The following is a 21,565-nucleotide window of genomic DNA, read 5'->3' on the forward strand; positions in this document are numbered from 1 at the left end:
AAAGGCTTAGTAAATATGTTAAGTTAAATGTTGCTTATTAAATACCTTAATATAATTTACAGTTATGCAACTATTTGTTAAAGTTTAAACAGGAGACAACTACACAACATGTCCCAAAGCTTTAACACCAGTTATCCTGTTCTTCTCTTCTAGATAAATGAAGAATTGGACAACGTAACCCACCAAGGTAGCAGCAGGGCTATATACCCTCGCAGATTTGCTCTGGAGCTCACCATTGCTATCTTCCCAACTGGAGGCCTCCTGGGGTCTCTTATCTTTGCTTTCTTGGTTGATACGTTTGGCAGGTATTGCTATTCTGACTGCTAAACTACCTATCCCAGAAGGGTCCTTAAGCTGTGGTGCATGCCCCCCCACCCAGGGCCCATGTGGTAGATTCATGTGGGTCCATGGAAAAGGAAACGTAGCTCCCCCAAAACATTTATAAAGAAATAGGGCAAGTCCTTCATTTTTCTTGAGTTTTAACATTAGCTTCACTATTGACTGAGTTGACAAGACACATTGGATTGGAATAATATCTTTTCTTGCTCTAATTTTTATTGAAGACTTATGAAAATGGAGTGGGGGGTCCATATTTGAGGATTTGGGAGGGATGTCTGTAGATGCAAAAAAAGAAGACGTTAAGAGCCCTTAATCAACATCTTAAGGCCTAACTGGGCTCTGAGGGTGGAAGGGGGCATGTTGCTGCTTCCACCCATGTTTCACCAGTAGTACCTGAGCGAGGCCCACAAATGATGGCCATTGGTCCTTTCTCAGGGGACGAATGTTCATGGTGACTTTTCATTCCATCTATCTACTGCCCATCCAAAATAGCAGAGGGCACAGGGCAGTTCATAATAAAAAATAAAACTATTTAAATACTAACATAAAACATAAAATACTATATAAAATCTGAACATAAAACTCATATTTTATAAAGCCAGCTGGTACTCCAGCTGTGACCCTACCTGCAGTAGTTGGACCTGAGCTCAGTCCCTCATACTTTGGTGATCTCCAGATTGGACTACTGCAATGCTCTCTACGTGGGGCTGCCCTTGAAGACAGTTCACAAGCTTCAGCTGGTCCAGAATGCTGTTGCTAGAATGCTCGTGGGTACAAGTCGCTTCATGAATGAAACACCCATTCTGTGGCAGCTTCACTGGTTTCCAGTCTGCTTCTGAGCTAGATTCGAGGTGCTGGTCTTAACCTTTAAAGCGCTACATGGCTTGGGAATGGGGTACCTGTCAGACTGCACCCACCCATATGAACTTTCTAGGGCCCTCATTTTGGTATCTCAAGCCCTGCTTATGGCCCCACCACTAACGGCGATCTGGCTGCCGCGCACTAGAAACAGCCCCTCAACTTTGGAATGCCCTCCCAGAAGAGCTTCACCATACTCCTCTCCGTAGTGTTTTTAAAAAACAACTGAATACAAATCTTTTTGGAGAGGCTCTTACATCTCATATTATCTGCTTTTATCTGGTAGGTGTCTTAGTGCCTAGTTTTTCATGATAACTCTTAATTTCAGTTTTAAAACTTGTTATTTTAATTGTGGTTTTAGCCTAGCCTTTGAACTTTTTAACCTTATTTATCCTATATTATATATATAGTATTAATTTCATAAGCCGCCCTGAGCAGTCGTGCACTGAAGGGACGGGGTGTAGATATTTTAAATAAATAAATAAATAAATAAAATGTAAAACCATTTTTTGCAACATCTATACCCCCAGAGATAGGTAACAGCATTGCTACACTAGCAACTTTGTGTTCTCCCTCCTTTACTATCCCTGAGTTAGTGTCGGATTAGTAACAATGAACTAATTATACTCTCTTCAAGGAGTAATCCTTGGAGGAAATTCCTGCCAACTTCAATTTCCATTCCTCTGACAAGATTGATACAATTTCATAGTACTTTTTAGGTCATTCACACAACCCACACATCTTGCACTGGGGAGGGCTGGTGGGGAGGCAGGCTCCTCCTACCTGCTTCCCCACACACACACACAAGTAGGAGGCTTCCCCTTACCACTCACACGACCACAGGAGCATCAGGGTGGCGAGTGGCAGAGTTGAGATCTGGAGGACTTCCTCCTCCAACATCCCACAATGCACTGTGCGAGGAACATGGCCAGGTGGGATTTTCCCTACTGCCGGGTGCTCCTGCTGCCTGGCTCTATGGATGCTCAGGCTACAAGCAGCCTGAGTGGCCACACAACTGGGAGGGGTGAGATAGAAGGGCACGCCCACCCTTATACCTCACTTTTAGCCCAAGTTAAAATCCCATCCTACTCAGTTGAAGAGTGCCCTGGTGCTCCTCACCGATCCTGGTGCTCCACACAACCAGCCCTATCTAGGTAGGGCTGGCCGTGTGAACAACCTTGACCAGTCTTTAAAACTTGTAAATGCTTTTAAAACACCATTGCAAATTTAGCGGCGGCAGGGCAAATGGTCAAGACAATAAAAGCATAAAAACACACTATCATCTATTTTCCATTTCTAGGGGTGTATGCCTTGTCAAAAATCACAATGGGCATTCATCAATCAATCAATCAATTAATCACCTTTATTATGGTCAAAACCAGCACAAATGGGCATTCATCCCCTCAAATGGTACTGACCACTCCAGCTGGCTCAATTACTACCTGGAGCACCTTCCTACAACATCTGGGGCTTTTTAGTTAAGAGAGGAGGTGACTATGGGCAGAAATGATAGAGATAATTTTGATGTAAAAAATTATGCATAGAGTAGAGAGTGGACAGAGAGAAATTTTTCTTCCTCTCTTACAACACTAGAAGTGGCGGTTGTTCCATGCAACTGATTGCCAGAATATTTGGTACCAACAAAAGGAAGTAGTTTTTAACTCAGCACATATAGGAGAACCCCAGTATCCACAGGGATTCTGTTCTCCAATGCAGCTGTGGATAGAGAGCCGTTAAGGCAATGGGGATCAGGGGGTTAGGATCGTGGTGGAGTCCAGAAACTGTGGAAAACAGCAAAAACAAAAACAAAAACAAACCATGAAAGTGAAAAAAAGGGGCCTTAACATGCTCTATGGGTCTCCAGATGTCCAGTAATGAATGCCACATTCTCAAATCTAGGTGTTTTCTGTGAAAAATTGGAGTTGTTTTTTGTGTGTGCCAAAAACCCTGCTCTTTTCCTCAAATTGTGGCCAGAAATGACCTCAGTAGTAATTTCCAGCCACCCCTAACTGCAGATATGGGGATACTTTATTGGCCCACCCACCCTATTGCATATGCCAAGGTCAGGTGTCAATTTCCTGACCACGAATGCTGGATCTGTGAATGGTGAAGTTCTCTTGTAATTGATATATGAAATTCTCTGCCATGGGATGTGGTGATAGCTACCAATCTGAATCTTTAAAAGGAGCTTAGAGAAATCCTTGGAGGACAGGTCTATCAGTGGCTACTAGTCTGGCAGCTATAGGCCACCTCTAGCCTCAGAGGCAAGATGCCTTTAAATACCATTTGCAGGGGAGCAACAGGAAGAGAAAGAGAGCATGTACTCCTTGCCTGTGAGCTTCTCAGAGGGCTGTTCTTATGTATAGTAACATTTAGTAAAATACGTGTGTGATGCCTTCACCCTCCACTGGCCATCAGCATTCAATCATTTAGAGCAACTTTGGGGAAACAGTAAATGTGATTATATCACATCACCAATATGTTTTTGAAGACCTTACAAGAAGAAAGAGGAAATGCAAAGAGAGGGCAGTGAAGGAACATGACCTCCAGCCACTAGGTAATACCACCCCCATTTTGGCTTCCATTGATTCTTTACCTAGGGCACGGTGTTCCCTCTAAGGCGTGCATGTGTGCGTGTGCTCACATGTTTTTTGATGTCCACTCAGTCAATTTTAGATCCTGCACAGGTTGAATTAGGAAGGACCCACTCTGAATATATGTCCGCACCCTGTCTTGATACGGCTGCCCAGAACAAAACTCATTCTGCACATAGATGGAAAAAAAATTAGAGAGAACACTGCTAGGGCATCATCTAGCATTAATCTCCAGCTACATTAATATACTGTAAGAGATTATTGGGGAAGGGCCATAACTCAGTGGCAGAGCACATATATACTTTGCATGCAGAAGGTCTCAGGCTCAACCCCACACCATTCCTGTAACGAAGGAATGTTGGAAAGCAGGACTGAAGGTTCAAGTTTCTAGCCCTTATGAAAATGTGTGGGCAACATCCACTGAAATCTAAAGAAGCCAAAGGAGGAGGTTAAGCAAGGTTTGTGGTGGTTGGGGCTTGGAGATTCAGTGCCTTGCAAAGCTCCTGGTTCCTTCCTTTGATGTCCCTTCCCAAACACCAGATTATGCATAAAGGATCAGGACCCAATTGCAGTTCCGTTATGCTGCTCCTTCTGGTCTTTCTCTGCTCCTTTGATGCTACCATACATTTATTGTCATCCCCCCCCCCACCTTTCATTGTCTTTTTTAGGAAACGCACCATGCTGCTAAATGATATTTTTTCTATAGTCTGTGCTTTCTTGTTGTGCTGGTTCAGAGTGATAGAGTCTTTCCCATTATCCTTTGCTGCACGCTTGGCTGCTGGAATATGCACAGGTGAGTCTGAATCTTGGATTAGTTTACTTTTTTAAAAGGAATGGCGTCAGGGCTTAAATGTACCTAGACTTTATGCCCTTTGACATGAGAACTCATCAGCTGTGATGAGAAAAAGAAACTCTGAAACATGAAAACTCAAAGGACTCTTTCCATTGTGTGTTCCAGTGACAGTGAGAATGTGGGGCCTCAGCCCAAAGGTGTGATATGCACATGCACACCAGCACAACTTTGTTTAGAAATGTCCGCTACTTCATTTTGTGCTACTGACGCAACAAGCTGTTTTCTTAAATTGAACACTGGCTTGGCTCTTCAGCTGCTTTGTGCAAGCCAATGGCCAAAATGCATGTATGTTTCTTTTAGAGATGCACACCACTTTACTGGATTTCTTGGTTAGAGTCTAGAGATTTCACTCAAAGTAAACCTTCTGGCATAGGAATGGGGAGTAGGTAAGACTGATCTTGTAACTGTGGGTGGGTTCGCACAACTGCTGGAAAGCAGTTGTGCTTTCCAGCAGTGCCATAATGCCTGACACAACCGCACGTTACACACATTTCATGTTGTCTGGACCCACCAATGTGTGGTTCCCCAGCCTCACTTCCCTGTGGCACCCAGCATTCACCACTTGACTTCAAATAATGTTAGGTTTCCATTGTGAAGCACAGCTCAGGAACCGAATATTGATAGGTTCAGATGACATGAAAATGGACAGAAGTAGGTGCTGACCATGGGAGTGTGTACCCACCAGAATCGACATTTTCCGCCAACTTATTTTCTGGAGTTGGGTGAAGTCGCCCTCAGTGAAATCTCGAGCATGGAAATGTTTGACTAGAAAATCAGCAAAAATTACCAACAAAAGATAGATAGATAGAGTTTATTATGGTCATAGACTAGCCAGTTACAATTTATATATTACATTTACATTTTACAAGCTTTGCGAATTAGCAATACAAGCGTTACAAAATTTGCAAACAATAAAGCAAAACTTGGCCACATCAATAGAAATTACAGGTTTAAAACTGGACAGCAGGTACTCTAAATAAAAATGATTGGTGTGGCCAGGACAATTCTTTAAAAGGGGTAAAATGAACTTAAAATGACTGTCCCTATAAAATTGACAATAGAGGATTACGTGGGCAGTTGTCTCTATGTCCCTTGGGCCACAGGGACAACAGCGCAATGCATAAGGTTGTTGTTTATATTTTCCCTCCAAGACCACTGTAGGAAGAACATTTAAACGGGCAAGGGTCAGTGCTCTCCTGAATTTGGGTAGGAGTATACGGTCTAAATAATCAGCAGGTTTAAGGTTGAAACTCTGGGTAGATACCAGGGTATCTGGGTAGATACCAGGTAGATACAAATCTATTTGTGTCCAAGTCTCTTGGATTAGAATGACATCAAATTCATTAATAAACTGGAATAAATCAGGATCTTGTGATTTGGCCTCCAATCCAGCCAAATTCCAAACACAGAGATGGATCTCATCATGTTGGGGTGACAGTCAGGCCTAGGGGAGGGGGAATGTGTTATCAGGAGCCCTCTCCTCCTGGTGGGTAGGCTCCATAGTATTGTTCTTTTTATTGGGGGAAGCATCTCGCACAGGGGAGTGGTGAACAGCTATACAGGTAGAGGATAAACTGCCTGCAACCAAACTGGATCTGAGGGGTAACCTCTTTGGATTCATTGTAGGAGATTGAAAAGAAGTTGGAGCCAACAGAGTCAGGATCAGGCCAAAGTGGGGGTCAGAAGAGAGGCCAGCCAAATGATCAGGAACAACTTGGGCCGCTTCTTGTAGAGCAAGGGTAGTTTGATTTAAAAGGGCAGGTTCCTTCCTCAAGTCAGAGAGAAGTTGTTGATTGATTTGTTGACTTCCCCCGTCAAAGTGCTCTGGACTGCTGTTTAGTTTCGCTGGCATTTCAGGAACCATTGGCAGTGGAGACGCATTTGCATTCTCCCCCAGGATAGCTGTATCATCCGCTATACTTGTAAGCGTGTCATGCAGATTTATCAGTGAATGTGTGAGAGTTTCCATAAATTGTTGTGAATCAGTGGAATCTAGAGGCTCTAAAGGCTCTGCAATAGGGGGAGTGACTAAATCCACTGGCCGTGAAAAACATTTTGAAAAGCAAAATGTTTTCTTGGTGGAGGTGGCCTTGACTTTTTGCCTGTGCCTCTACTTGGATTGGCAGAGTTTCTTTTTTACACAAAGATAGGGAGTTTAATGAGTCATGAGCTAAAGGCTGAGATTTTAACTCCTTCTCCACCAAAGCTGATATGTTAGAGGTAACAAAACATCTCTGGGGTTTTATTCCCAATCATCCCAGGAAGTTTGATATGTGATGAAGCAACCTTGGCAACCAAGCTAATCTACAACTAAGCATTAGTCGTTGGCAATTACCCATGTCGGGAAGAAAGTAGTATGAAACCAGATCTCTGCTTTGGATATCCCACTAGGTTAATTATTTATTTTACATTTAATATCCCGCTCTTCCTCCAAGGAGCCCAGAGCAGTGTACTACATACTTAGGTTTCTCCTCACAACAACCCTGTGAAGTAGGTTAGGCTGAGAGAGAAGTGACTGGCCCAGAGTCATCCAGCTAGTATCATGGCTGAATGGGGATTTGAACTCGGGTCTCCCCGGTCCTAGTCCAGCACTCTAGCCACTACTCCACGGTGGCTCATAATTGCCTTAAAGAATGTAAGATCACCACTTTATGGGACTATCTGTCCTGGTTGAGTGAAGTATGGGCAATTTAAAGGTAAATATTAGGGGTGTGCAATTCGGGTTTTCGGGTGATTCGGCTCGGACCCGAGCCGAATCACCCCTGTTCTGTTTTGTGCCCGAATCTGGGTCACCCGAATCACCCTTGATTCGGTTCGGATTCGGATTTAATCTGAATCCGAATTGATTTGGGGGGGTAAAAAGGGGCCCAGAGGCAAAATTTTGGGGTGGGGTGGTAGTGTCCAATGGGTAGAGTCTACCACCCCAATTTCAGGGGGATTGGGCAAAGTCCTGATTTTTGGTGAATTTTTAAAGTTTTAGTGACTTTGGGGCAGTTTGGAGGCATAGCATGGGATTTGGGCAAAAGGAGTGGGGTGGGGTGGTAGTGCCTAATGGGTGCAGGCTACCACCCCAATTTCAGGGGGATTGGGCAACGGGCTGATTTTTGGTAAATTTCTGAAATTTTCATGTCTTTGGGGCAGATTGGGGCATATTGGGGCAGAAAGTGGGGCCTGGGGCAGAATAGTGGGGTGGGGTGGTAGTGCCTCATGGGTGCAGGCTACCACCCCAATTTCAGGGGGTTTGGACAAAGGGGTGATTTTTTGAGAATTTTTGAAGTTTTGGTGACTTTGGGGCAGTTTGGGGGCAGAAAGTGGATCTGCCCCAAAATAGTGGGGTGGGGTGGTAGTGCCTAATGGGTGGAGGATACCACCCCAATTTCAGGGGGATTGGGCAGAGGGATGATTTTTTGAGAATTTTTGAAGTTTGGGTGTCTTTGGGGCAGATTGGGGGCAGAAAGTGGATCTGCCCCAAAGGAGTGGGGTGGGCTGGTAGATAGTGTCTAATGGGTGGAGGCTACCACCCATCCCCAATTTAAGAGTCATTGGGCAGAGGGGGGGATTTTGGTGAATTTATTTTTATGAGGTTTGTCTTCATAAGGTGAAGTGTGCTAAATTGATTACTTCCTCATATTATTCATAGTAAAGTAAAGTGTGAAAAAGTGAAAGTGGGGTCATGAGAGTTGTTTAATTGAAAAACATCTCATTTGCTATGATAGAATGAGAATTCACACCTCAGAAAAAACTTCTAAGGTGTGAATTCTCATTCTATCATAGCAAATGAGATTTTTTTCAATTAAACAGCTCTCATGACCCCACTTTCACTTTTTCACACTTTCCTTTACTATGAATAATATGAGGAAGTAATCAATTTAGCACACTTCACCTTATGAAGACAAACCTCATAAAAATAAATTCACCAAAATTCACCCCCTGCCCAATGACTCTTAAATTGGGGATGGGTGGTAGCCTCCACCCATTAGACACTATCTACCAGCCCAGCCCACTCCTTTGGGGCAGATCCACTTTCTGCCCCCAATCTGCCCCAAAGACACCCAAACTTCAAAAATTCTCAAAAAATCAGCCCTCTGCCCAATCCCCCTGAAATTGGGGTGGTAGCCTCCACCCATGAGGCACTACCACCCCACCCCACTATTCTGCCCCAGGCCCCACTTTCTGCCCCAATATGCCCCAATCTGCCCCAAAGACATGAAAATTTCAGAAATTTACCAAAAATCAGCCCGTTGCCCAATCCCCCTGAAATTGGGGTGGTAGCCTGCACCCATTAGGCACTACCACCCCACCCCACTCCTTTTGCCCAGATCCCATGCTATGCCCCCGAACTGCCCCAAAGTCACTAAAACTTTAAAAAATCGCCAAAAATCAGCCATGAACCGAATCACCCGAATTTTTCAGGTCCGAAATTCGGGTGATTCGGCTCGTGCCCGAAAAATATCGGGGGACATCGGGGGTGATTCGGTTCGGCCCCGAATCACCCAAAATTGTTCGTTTCGGGCACAGATCGTTCTGTGCCCGAAATTTTTTGCACATCCCTAGTAAATATGACAAGGCTGTAATTGGTAGCTAATTGTTTTGGAGATTGGGGGAAAAGATAAGCTACTGTGGGGCTGAGGCTTCACATTTTGACCATCCTTTACTTTATAATCATCATCATCAAGAGCAGGAGAATGCCCCTATGCCCTTTTCACTAAGAGTGCCTTAATAGAGACAATTTTATCCTCCAGCCGACTCAGACCCTTCATAAGATGCTCAAAGGTCCTGGCTGTGAGGGAGCTGTATTGCATAAGTATGTCGCCTTTATCCTTACTAGGGTGCAGCAATGAGCTGCGTTCCCTCTGTAAACGACCAGCCGTCTCACCTGTGTCGATCTCTGAAGAGAAGCTTGCTTCTTCCAGGTGGGAAAATCTGTTTTGTAAGGGAATGGGAGACAAAAGACTTACTTTTTCAGTAAGGAAGCAGTCAGTTCTGGATTGTTTGGAGAGTCTCTCCTGGTCTGCTGCGGCGGGAGGACTTGTTCGTTGTCGTTTCTTCTTTCTCATCCTCTCTAGTCAGATAGAAATTGTTTAAGGTCTTGGAAACTCAAAGTCAGCCCTGGGATTCAGCTACCCTAAATATACTGCCCACTCTAGTTTGGGGTCACAAATTATAAAGATAAAGGGAAATAAAAGGAGAAGCACAGAAAACTCATTAAAAAGCTGCTGTCCAGCAATGAAAGAAATACAAGAAAAATAAGCTCCTGTGCATAGAGATGATATTAAATCTCAACTGCATAACATATTAGCATGAGCCATCCCACACCTGCACAACATTAGGCAAAATCTGGCCCATGGGGAAATCCTACAGCAATAGCAGGAGTCATGAAGAAATCTTCCCCTGTTCCGCTGGCAACCCTGGGGGACCAGATGTCTCTCGGGGGTGGGAGGCATCTGGTCTCAAGTGGCCAATGCATTGAGACCAGATGTTCCCCCGATCCTGAGCCTTCTGACACCATACCTTTTCCCCAGCACTCTATCCCCTCACTTTCATTAATATTTTAAATAATTAATATTAATGTAATAATTGTGCTAAAAATTAACCTCAGCACTTCCACACCAAGTCATGGTTGGTTGTAGGGATGTGCACAAAACCAGTTTGGCTTGTTTGGTTTGAATTCGAAGCAGTTTCAGACCAGGGTGGGTAGGTTTAGTTTTGGTTGAACACCCCCCAAGTTCAGTTCAAATTCGAACCCCATTCAAACCGGTTCTACATAGGGTATAATGGGGACTCAAACTGGCCTATTATCTCCTATGCAAAGCAGCTAGGGGCACAAAACTGGGGTGGGTGGTAGGCACCCAGGGGTGCCTATCACCCACCAAACCCCAAAGCAATTGGACACTCCTGTGAGTGAGCAATTGCATACTCCTGTGATTTTCCAATTTGGAAATTTCTCTCATAGGGAATAATGGGGATTTGAGGCAGTCCCATTCCCCCCTTTGGGGGGTGTCTGGGCACCCCAAAATGGGTTTGAGAGCACAGCAGGTTGTGCCACAACAATGGAGTTAGATAGAAGTAATGAGATATGATGTTCTAAACTGTCTGGAAAAACTGAAAGCTAACAAATCGCCAGGGCTGAATGGCATCCATTCTAGAGTCGTCAAAGAACTCAAATGTGAAATTGCTGACTTCCTTGCTAAAATATATAACTTATCCCTGCAATTGGGCTCTGTACCAGAGGACTGGAGATAGCAAATGTAACACCGATTTTCAAAAAGGGATTCAGGGGCAATCCGGGAAATTACAGGCCAGTTAGCTTAACATCCGTTCCAGGCAAATTGATGGAAAGCATCCTCAAGGATAAAATTGTAAAGTACATAGAAGAACAGGCCCTGCTGGGAGTGAACCAGCATGGCTTCCACAAAGGTAAATCTTGCCTCACGAACCTTTTGGAGTTCTTTGAGAGTGTCAACAAGTGTGTGGATCAAGGTGATCCAGTTGACATCGTATACCTGGACTTCCAAAAAGCTTGCTTATTTGTTTGTTTGTTTGTTTATTTATTTATATTTATATTTTCATTTTATATCCCACTCTTCCTCCAAGGAGCCCAGAGCACTGTACTACATACTTTGGTTTTCTCCTCACAACAACCCTGTGAAGTAGGTTAGTTTGAGAGAGAAGTGACTGGCCCAGAGTCACCCAGCTAGTTTCATGGCTGAATAGGGATTTGAGCTTGGGTCTCCCTGGTCCTAGTCCAGCACTCTAGCCACTACACCACACTGGCTCTCTTTTGACAAAATTCCTCATCAAAGTCTCCTGAGGAAACTTAGCGGTCATGGGATAAGGGGAGAAGTTCATGTGTGGATTGCTAACTGGTTGAAAGACAGGAAACAGAGGGTAGGTATAAATGGAGAGTTTTCACAATGGAAGTAAGTAAGAAGTGAGGTCCCCCAGAGATCTGCACTGGGACCGGTGCTTTTTAATTTATTCATAAATGATCTACAAGCAGGGGTAAGCAGCAAGGTGGCCAAATTTGCAGATGATACCAAATTCTTTCGGGTAGTGAAATCCAAAACGGATTGTGAGGTGCTCCAAAAGGATCTCTCCAAACTGGGGGAGTGGGCAACAAAGTGGCAAATGAGGTTCAATGTTGGCAAGTGTAAAGTGATGCACATTGGGATGAAGAACCCCAACTTCAAGTATATGCTGATGGGATCTGAGCTGTCGGTGACTGACCAGGAGAGGGATCTTGGGGTCGTGGTGGACAGCTCATCGAAAGTGTTGACTCAATGTGCGGCAGCTGTGAAAAAGGCCAATTCCATGCTAGGGATAATTAGGAATGGGATTGAAATTAAAACGGCTAATATTATAGTGCCCTTATACAAAACTATGGTGTGACCACACCTGGAGTACTGCGTACAATTCTGGTCACCACATCTAAAAAAGGGCATTGTAGAACTGGAAAAGGTGTAGAAGAGGGCAATAAGATGATCAGGGGTCTAGAGCACTTTCCTTATGAGGCAAGGCTACAACACCTGGAGCTTTTTAGTTTAGAAAAAAGATGACTGCAGGGAGACCTGATAGAGGTCTATAAAACCATGCATGGTGTGGAGAAAGTGGATAGAGAGAAATTCTTCTCCCTCTCACATAACACTAGAACCAGGGGTCATCCCATGAAACTGATTGCCAGGAAATCTAGGACCAACAAACGGAAGTACTTTTTCACACAACTTGTGGAATTCTCTGCCATGAGATGTGGTGACAGCCAACAACTTGGATGGCTTTAAGAGGGGGTTGGATAACTTCATGGAGGAGAGGTCTATCATCGGTTACTAGTCGGAGGGCTACAGGCCACCTCCAGCCTCAAAGGCAGTATGCCTCTGATTACCAGTTGCGGGGGAGTAACAGCAGGAGAGAGGGCATGCCCTCAACTCCCTGTGGCTTCTAGCGGCATCTGGTGGGCCACTGTGTGAAACAGGATCGTGGACTAGATGGGCCTTGGGCCTGATCCAGCAGGGCTGTTCTTATGGTCTTATGTTCTTATCCCCTGAAAGCAATTTACTGCTCTCCACTTCTGTTCTTTAACCATGATTAGGAAGGAGCAGCCCATAAAGTGTTGTTTCTAACGAACCTCCATCTTACCTTCTTGCCAGCAGCACTCTTAGCTCAGCAAGCCAAGGAGGACTGCAGCAAGAGTGATTTTGCAAGGCCAGAGGTTTGCCTTTAAATAAAATTTGAAATGCCCTCCTTTTGGGGCCCCCACCTTGCCCTCCCCCCTGGCAAATAGGGTGCCCGTTCTCAAGGAGTTATTTATTTATTTATTTAACTTGTGTACCGCCCAAACTTCCATCTCTGGGCGGTTAATAACAACATAAAAACAATTAAAACAAATATAAAAGGTTAAAACAGTTTAACAATTTAAAAACAGTATAAAATTAAAATAGTATAAAATTAAAACTACAAATTTAAAAAGCTGAAAAAGCTTGGGTGAAGAGGTGGGTCTTCAGATGTTTTTTAAAAATAGTCAGGGATGGGGTGGATCGCATCTCAGCAGGGAGCACATTCCACAATCTCGGGGCAGCAATCGAGAAGGCCACCAGACGAGCTGGCGGTAACTGGAGACGGATCTCCTCAAGTGACCTCAATGGGCGGTGGGGCACATAATGAGGAAGGCGTTCTCTTAAATACCCAGGGCCTAAGCCACTTAGGGCTTTATAAGATAACTAGCATTTTGTATTCTGCCCGGAAACCAATTGGCCGCCAATGTAGCTCCCTCAGCAAGGGATTAATGTGGTCTCTCCGAGATGACCTGGAGACTAACCTGGCTGCCGCATTCTGAACCAACTGAAGTTTCCAGACTATGTACAAAGGCAGCCCCACATAGAGCGCATTACAGAAGTCCAGTCTGGAGGTTACCAACAGATGTACCACTGTTCTGAGGTCATTGATCTCAAGAAACGGATGCAGCTGATGTATCAGCCGAAGCTGATAGAAAGTACCCCTGGCCACCACCTCAACCTGAGAATCTAGGGAGAGGTGTGGATCCGGAAGTACTCCCAGACTGCGGACCTGTTCCTTTTGGGGAAGTGTGACCCCATCTAGAACAGGTAGGTCAAAATTGTCTCTGGAGTTCTGACCCCGCACAATAAGTACCTCCGTCTTATCTGGATTCAGCTTCAGTTTATTCTCCCTCCTCCATCCCATTACCGCCTCCAGGCAGGCATTCAGGGAAGATATGCCATCTCCTGAAGAAGTTGACATGAAGAAATAGATCTGGGTGTCATTAGCATACTGATAACATCCTGCTCCAAATCCCCTGATGATCTCTCCCAGCGGTTTCATGTAGATGTTGAAAAGCATTGGAGAGAGTACGGAGCCTTGAGGGACACCATACTTAAGCTCAGATTTTGAAGAGCAACAATCTCCAATCGACACCATCTGGAATCTGTCCGAGAGGTAGGAGCGAAACCACTGTAAAACAGTGCCTCCCACCCCCAGCCCCCTCAGACGTTCCAGAAGGATACTATGGTCGATAGTATCGAAAGCCGCGAGAGGTCCAAAAGGTCCAACAGAGTCACACTTAGGGGTGTGCATGGAACCGGCTGGCCCGGTTTGGTTCGTGGCCAGACGGGCCTCGAACCTAACCAGGCCAGTTTGGTCTGGCCCCCCATCGAACCCCCCAGTCCGGTCCGGTTCTGGACCGGTCCACAAATTTCCTAAAAAAATAAATAAATAAAATTTAAAGTTCATTTTAAATACCTTTAGCCCCTTCAGGGGGCTTGCTGAGGCTGCAGGTGTGTGTGTGTATGTCTGCGCGGGTTGCCTCTCCCCCCGCTGGCCGTCCTTATCACCACCGCGGCCCCCGCTGCTAGGTAAATCACCATTTTCGGCCCTTTCGGGCCTCCGTATGGGCATGCGGCCGCCATTTTGGTGGCCGCCGCGCATGCGCCAATGCCCTCTATGAGGCCACGGCCTTTAAAAGAGGTCTAATGATTGCCTCCTTGAGACAAGGAGGCATCCTGCCTTCCCTCAGAGAAGCATTTATGATTTCCACCAGGCCTCCTACAACAGCCTCCCTGCTAGATAGAACAAGCCATGTTAGACAAGGGTCAAGAGAACAAGTGGCAGGCCTCACCGCTCCAAGCAGCTTGTCCACATCCTCAGGAGTCACAAACTGAAACCGATCCAGTCGAACCACGTAAGAGTAGTTGTCGGACACCTCCAATTCAGACATCGAATTAATTGTGGAGTCTCTGTCTAAGTCGGCCCGAATCTGAGAGATATTATCTGCAGAAAATTCTTTAAACACATCACAGCGGATAACTGATGACTCCAATTTCTGGTTCAGGGGAGGGGGGGCAGATACCAGTCCCCTCACAACCCTGAACAGCTACACCGGACGCGAGTTCGCAGAAGCAATACAGGCAGAAAAGAACTGCTTCTTTGCCGCATGTATCGCCGGAGCATAGATCTTTAAGTGTGCTCTATGACATAATCTGTCAGATTCAAGTCGAGTCTTTCTCCACTTGCACTCCAGCCGCCTACCTTGCCGCTTCAGTCCCCGTAGATCTTCTGTATACCAAGGGGCCAGTTTTGAAGCAGGTCAGAGAGAACGCTTAGGAGCCATCATGTCTACAGCCATGGTTAGCAAGTTGTTCCAATTCTCAACCAGGGCATCAATAGGATCACTGGCAGAGCCAACATTAAATCCCTCCAAGGCTTCTTGGAATCCTACTGGATCCAATACCTCTTTGGGCGGATCATTCTAATAGGCCCCTCTCCCCTGTGGAGGTGAGAAGTGGCTGTAAGTCTAACCTTAACCAGATGGTGGTCCGTCCATGACAACGGGGAGATCGTAGGAGTCCCCACCCACAGAACACCACCTTTATCAGAGTAAAAGACCAGCTCAAGTGTGTGACCTGCAGTATGCATCGGTCCAGAGACCACTTGGGATAGGCCCATAGTTGTCATGGCTGCTATGAACTCCTGAGCTGCTCCGGACAAATTGGTCCCGAAATGAACATTGAAGTCCCCCAGCACCAGAAATCTGTGAGACTCCAATGCGAGTTCCACGACCAAGTCCGTGAGCTCAGTAAGGGATTCCGTTGGGCAGCGGGGCGATTGGTACACCAACAGAAGTCCCAATCTATCCCTGGTCCCCAAACTCAAGTACATACATTCAATATGGTCCGATACCCTAACAGGGACCCTGGTAAGGGAGATGTTATCCTTATAGACCACAGCCACTTCACCTCCCTGCCCACATCCCCTCACTCGTTCCTCTACAGAATATCCTGGAGGAAGAAGCTGGGACCAGACTGGACCACTAGCCTCCCCCAACCAAGTCTCAGTAATACACACCAGGTTGGCCCCTTCATCCATGATCAAATCATGGATGAGTTCTGATTTATTTTGGACTGGTCTGGCATTGCAGAGGAGCAAGGTAAAGTTAAGTGGGTTGTTGGCAGTGCTCCCCAAAGTCAAAGAGCTGGCAGGACAGCAGGAAGGAGAGACAGCTATTAGGTTTCTGACTACCCTTCCCCTGGAACAGCCTGCTGACCTGCCAACGTTACTTCTTCTATTCCCCCCCCCCCCACCGGAATATCTGCCCCACATTCAACGAAGGCACTCCCTGCCTCCTCATCTCCAGACAAACCCACACACATTGCAACTTCAACCCAATTCTAAAACAACTTAAAACTAATTAAACAGAAGCCCCACTATTGAGTGCCTCCCTCTATACAAATAATTGGACACAATGTCCCGCCCTCATTTCTCCCCCAAGGTGGCTCCCCAAAGGGGCGACCCCCTTTGGTGTCACCCCTTTGGTGGCGGGCCCGCCACCACTGGCAGTCTTCCTATATAGGCTGGGCAGCCAGCACAGCAGGTGGGACCAGGAAAAAACTGCCTAGTCACCCTTCCAGCCCCAGTCCTGCAAAGTCTCTCTGCAACCAGTCCTGGGGGGAGGCAGATAGCAACCAAGGGGGCAGAAGAGAAGAGGCAGCCTGGCAGGCACCCCAGCCTCTCACCCTGGGGTAGATGTCATCATCTTCTTCTTCTCTCTAGCAGGCTTCTCCACCCTGGGGTAGATGCTATCCTCTTCTCCACAGTTGCACCACTGCAGAGCCTACCAGAGAGCCAGACTATGGCCAATCAGGGAACATAAGAACAGCCCAACTCCCATCTAGTCCAGCATCCTGTTTCACACAGTGGCCCACCAGATGCCGCTGGAACAAGGGCATAACTTCAATTGGGCAAGGGGAGACATTTCTCTCGGGGCCCTCTGCCTTGAGGGCCCCCCAGAAGCAAGTCACATGATCATCGCCCCGGCTCCCCCTCTAGCTAGCTCATGATATCTTAGCATCTATCTAGCTAAGCAGCATAAATACTCTTACCTCTAGTGTTTCTAGTATGTCTAGGCATTAAAAGTAGCACAAATATATAGTATTCAATGTATATCACTATATATTGTGAAGTGTGTGTGTGTGTATTCAGTGAAATGTATTCCCAGGCAGCATACTTATTTTGAAATATCTGACTTAAAACCTTGTATTAGTTGGTTCTGCTGTTATTTACATCTTGTAACTAGTTGGGATAATTAGCAGATACATCGGGCCAGGGAAGGAGAGGAAGGTAATGAGAGGGGCCCCATTTAAAAACCTCGTCTCTGGGCCCACTCCAATCTTGCTACGCCCCTGCGCTGGAAGCCTATAGGCAGGAGTTGAGGGCATGCCCACTCTCCTGCTGTTACTCCCCTGCAACTGGTACTCAGAGGCATCCTGCTTTTGAGGCTGGAGGTGAAGCATGAGCTCAGCAAATAAAATCAAGCAACACAAGTGACCAAAATGGAGGATAACACCTTAAATGGAGGCTCAGGCCTTCGAACTGGTTCAAACCAATGTAATGCCCATTTTGGTTCAAATCTGAACCTTTGAACCGAACCGGTTTGAACTCGAACCTGTTTGCATATCCCTAGTTGGTTAGTTCTGGTCCACGGGGACATTTGAATTGGGCACCACTGATCTATACCAAGGGCTCGAGATGGGTAACACTATGATAATTATGCTTTCTTATCTCTGACCATCTAGTTTGAATAAAATAACTTTTGCCATTTCTGGAAAACGCACAGGCTTTTGCTTTGCTTTGTCTAGCCTCCAGGGGAAATGAATCCCAAAGAGGGGAGACCACTGAAAATGCCTCACTGTTGGACCATGTAGTACCAGATTTGTAACAGAGGAAGAGTTGGAAGCTATTAGTGGCACTGCACACTAAGAGGTCATTCTCACAACCAGCCTTACCTGGGTAGGGCAGGCTAAGACTAGGTAGGGCCAGGTGCGGCTCATCAGCTCTCCTCCGGGGTGGGGGGCAGCTTCTTTAAGGTAAACGGAGCCAGTGCTCCATACCGCCCAGCAGCCCCCGCAGCGGGGAATCGCCTCCGCCACTCACCTGGCCGCTAGAGGGGGCTCGCCTCCGTGGGAGCCAGGTGAGTGGTGGAGGTGATTCCCCACCGCGGGGGCTGCTGGGTGGCACGGAGCACCGGCTCCATTTACCTTAAAGAAGCCACCCGCCACGCCCCCCCCAGAGGAGAGCTGACGAGCTGCGCCTGGGTAGGGCTGGTCCTAAGAAGCCCTAGGATTTCTCACATTGTGGTCGTGTGCATCACCATGCTGGTGGCAACCATCTTCATCATAGAGCCTGAGGGAAGGAGTGGCCAGGCGGCACAGAGCTTCTCCAATGCAACCACACTGCTCGTTTGCTGCTTGGTGCAATGCATGAACCCTGGCGGCTGGCCTCTTTCTTTCCCTCTCCATCAGGGGCATAGCCAGCCCACCGGCGGCCCGTAGGCGGCTGCGGCGGGTGCCCCAATAGCCCCGCCCCCTGTGTCTGACATCAAATGCAGGGGATAGCCACGCCCCACGTCTGACGTCAGATGCGGGGGGCGTGGTCTGGCTCCCGAACGGAGCCTTGGGGCTCCGTTCGGGAGTTGAAGCTTAACTGCTGAAGGGGCCGCATGGCCCCTTTGGCAGTTAAACTAAGGCTGGTGCTGCCTTCGCAGCGCAGCCAGGAGCGGCTCTTCCCTGCAGGGAAGAGTCGCTCCTGGGCTGCATTGCGAAGGCAGCACCAGTCTTAGCTCCTGAAGGGGCCACACGGCCCCTTCAGGAGCTAGTTAGGCTGGTGCTGTGTTCGCAGCATGCAGCCAGGACCGACTCTTCCCTGCCTTTGCAGGGAAGAACCACTCCTGGCTGGTGCTGCAAACGCAGCGGCAGCCTTAGTTTAGCTCCTGAAGGGGCCGCACAGCCCCCGCTTGGGAGCTAAACTACCACCCCCGTATCTGACGTCAGATGCGGGGGGCATGTCGGGGTCCCTCTCGCGGCCCCTGATTGGTCACCGGCCTGGGTTCTTTGAACCTGTTGGCCCAATGGTGGCTTCGCCTCTGCTCTCCGTCACTGTTTGTCTCATCACCCGCTGTTTGTCTCAGTACGCTGCTCATGGGGGAATACAGATGGTGGAGCCCTGACCAGACTCTGGTCATCTGGGGGAAGGCAAGTAGGATCGTGCCTTGCCTTCCTCAAAAGCCCACCTCCTTGTGGTCATGTGAACCACCTTTAAATCATACAGTCTCATCCGCCATGAACAGTGAACAAGGGGTGGGGGACATAACAGCACCCACAGACCTCTATCGAAAACATTCTGTGGACATGAACAATTGCTCCCTAAGGCTCGCTGGGGCTTCTTTATTCCACAAACATGTTCCTGTTCCAGTATAAGCTGTAGGAATAAGTTTCCTGCCTTCTAGGGATGTGCATGGGTCCAGACCAGTCAGGACCGGCACGGGGGGGGGTAGAACTTACCCCTCCCGCCGCTCTTCCCCCTCCGGCGCTGCGTTTAAGATTGTAGTTTTCGGGGCGGCAGCGTTCCTCCCTGCCGCCCCTGCCCCTGTCGTTGCCTGGAAGAAGCTGTAATAGAAGCACGCATGCGCGCGGTTCTACCCCCCGCCCTTAAAGGTAGACCCCCCCTCGGTGCCGGACCGCCGGACCAGTCCGTTTCTGAACCAGTCCGTTTCCGAACCGGTTCGGAGGCCTCCAACATGGCCTCCGAACCGGTTCGTGCACATCCCTACTGCCTTCACTGGGTCTGCAAGAGCTGTATGAACTCTCATCCCGTGGACCAGTGCCGCTTGGTGCTCAGGCTTGGATGCTGTTAGATGCAGGGTGCTGTTGAGGCCAGGTTCCTAGGATGCCTGGTACTGAGGCTGTTAAAGAGGGAGGTTATGCAGTGGCGCTAGGTCCAGGGGACTGGAGCAAGAGCTGTTGTACAAGCTCTGGAGGCCGTTTGAAAGGGTTCCAGCTGATAGCTAGGCTCTGGCTCATCAACTGCTGCTGCAGCTGGAAATGATCTTAAACTTCCTCCCGAGTAGACCTTTTGTCCCAAGGAAGCCACTTTCTGGTAAGTGCTGTTGTGCTGCCAAGTGAGCACTTTTCTGCCACTAATGCAGGTTTGCCCAGGCTCAACAGTGACGGTGCTCCTGGGGGTTCAGTGACATATCTCTTGGATTCACTGGGGTCCACCTGGAGGTGCTGGGAGACTCTAGGAGGTGGATTGCTGAGGATCCTTTGTCTCACTGCTCACTGATAGGGGGGCTCTATCAGGGTCCTCTCAGTTTGGGTCTCCACAGGGGCTGCACTGGGGTCTTCCCTTGGGCCAAGGTTCTTTGTGGGTGAATTCAGAGTTTTCCCTGGCCAGAGGCTCATCAAGGGGCATATTAGGGTCTTCTTCCTCTGAGGAATCTCCTTAGGCCCTGCCAAGGTCCTCCTCCTCTGAAGATCCCTCAGAAGCTGAGCCGGGGCAGATCATAAGAACATAAGAATATAACATAAGAACAGCCCTGCTGGATCAGGCCCAAGGCCCATCTAGTCCAGCATCCTGTTTCACACAATGTCCCACCAGATGCCACTGGAAGCCTACAGGCAGGAGTTGAGGGCATGTCCTCTCTCCTGCTGTTACTCCCCTGCAACTGGTACTCAGAGCCATCCTGCCTTTGAGGTTGGAGGTGGCCTATAGACCTCCGACTAGTAGCTGTTGATAGACCTCTCCTCCATGAAGTTATCCAAACTCCTCTTAAAGCCATCCAGGTTGTTGGCTGCCACCACATCTTGTGTCAGAGAATTCCACAAGTTGATTATGCATTGCGTGACCCTGACAATAAGCTCTGTTTACATATTATGTTCAACACTTGTACTGTCTTTGTACAAGTTCCATGCACATCCCTATACAGCAGTGCACTTCCTATCTGTATCCTGCATATCAGCGGGCTTGTACCCAAGTTAGCTTTTAAAATGAATAGTCTTTAACATAAACACACATTCAAGCGTAAAGACATCTGAATGCAGGTACAACATAATGTCTGAATAAGGCTACGCTGTGCATTAATTATTGACTTATCATCTAACTAGGCATTTTGACAACTGTTGTTCCAATGTACCTTGGAGAGATTGCCCCTGTAAACCTGAGAGGAGCCATTATCGAAATGTGCCTGTTCTTTATGACTATGGGTGTCGCTTTGGCTCAGGCTGTTAGTCTTCCTGAATTCCTGGGGATTGAAGAAGGTAAATTGGAGTGGTGCATTCTTCGATCCTGGAGCAGATCAGGTGCATGTCACCGTCACAGTTCATAAATATGTCTTCTTGCTCAGGTTCACCAATCCTTGTCGGACTAACTGGGATCGGGCCATTATTTCAGCTCTTCCTACTGCTCTTCCTCCCAGAAAGCCCAAGGTATCTACTGATTCAAAAGAAGCAGGAAAGGGAAGCAAAGCAAGGTAAAATGGCCCGGCAAAGCACAGAAATGCAAGTAACTGTAATAACCTTTCAGGCTGGAGAGACAATTGCCCTCCTCTCATGTGGACTATAACACCATTATTGCTCCTTCT

The 21,565-nt window shown here is 47.4% G+C and overlaps 1 protein-coding gene across 7 annotated transcripts in view; it reads left to right on the forward strand.

Annotated features, from left to right (window-relative positions):
* LOC128343415 (solute carrier family 2, facilitated glucose transporter member 5-like) overlaps positions 1–21,565 on the forward strand; it is a 57,385-nt gene that overhangs the window by 19,005 nt on the left and 16,815 nt on the right. For 5 of the 7 annotated variants that reach the window (XM_053292417.1, XM_053292413.1, XM_053292411.1 and 2 more), the window contains 4 exons: positions 154–305; positions 4,460–4,584; positions 21,090–21,242; positions 21,329–21,454. In XM_053292417.1, the coding sequence (XP_053148392.1) occupies positions 154–305; positions 4,460–4,584; positions 21,090–21,242; positions 21,329–21,454 (556 nt within the window). The remainder of the gene's footprint in view (positions 1–153; positions 306–4,459; positions 4,585–21,089; positions 21,243–21,328; positions 21,455–21,565) is intronic. The other 2 variants (XM_053292415.1, XM_053292416.1) reach the window with 2 other exon arrangements.

This window comes from Hemicordylus capensis, chromosome 2 (genome assembly GCF_027244095.1).
Source record: "Hemicordylus capensis ecotype Gifberg chromosome 2, rHemCap1.1.pri, whole genome shotgun sequence".
NCBI lineage: Eukaryota > Metazoa > Chordata > Lepidosauria > Squamata > Cordylidae > Hemicordylus > Hemicordylus capensis.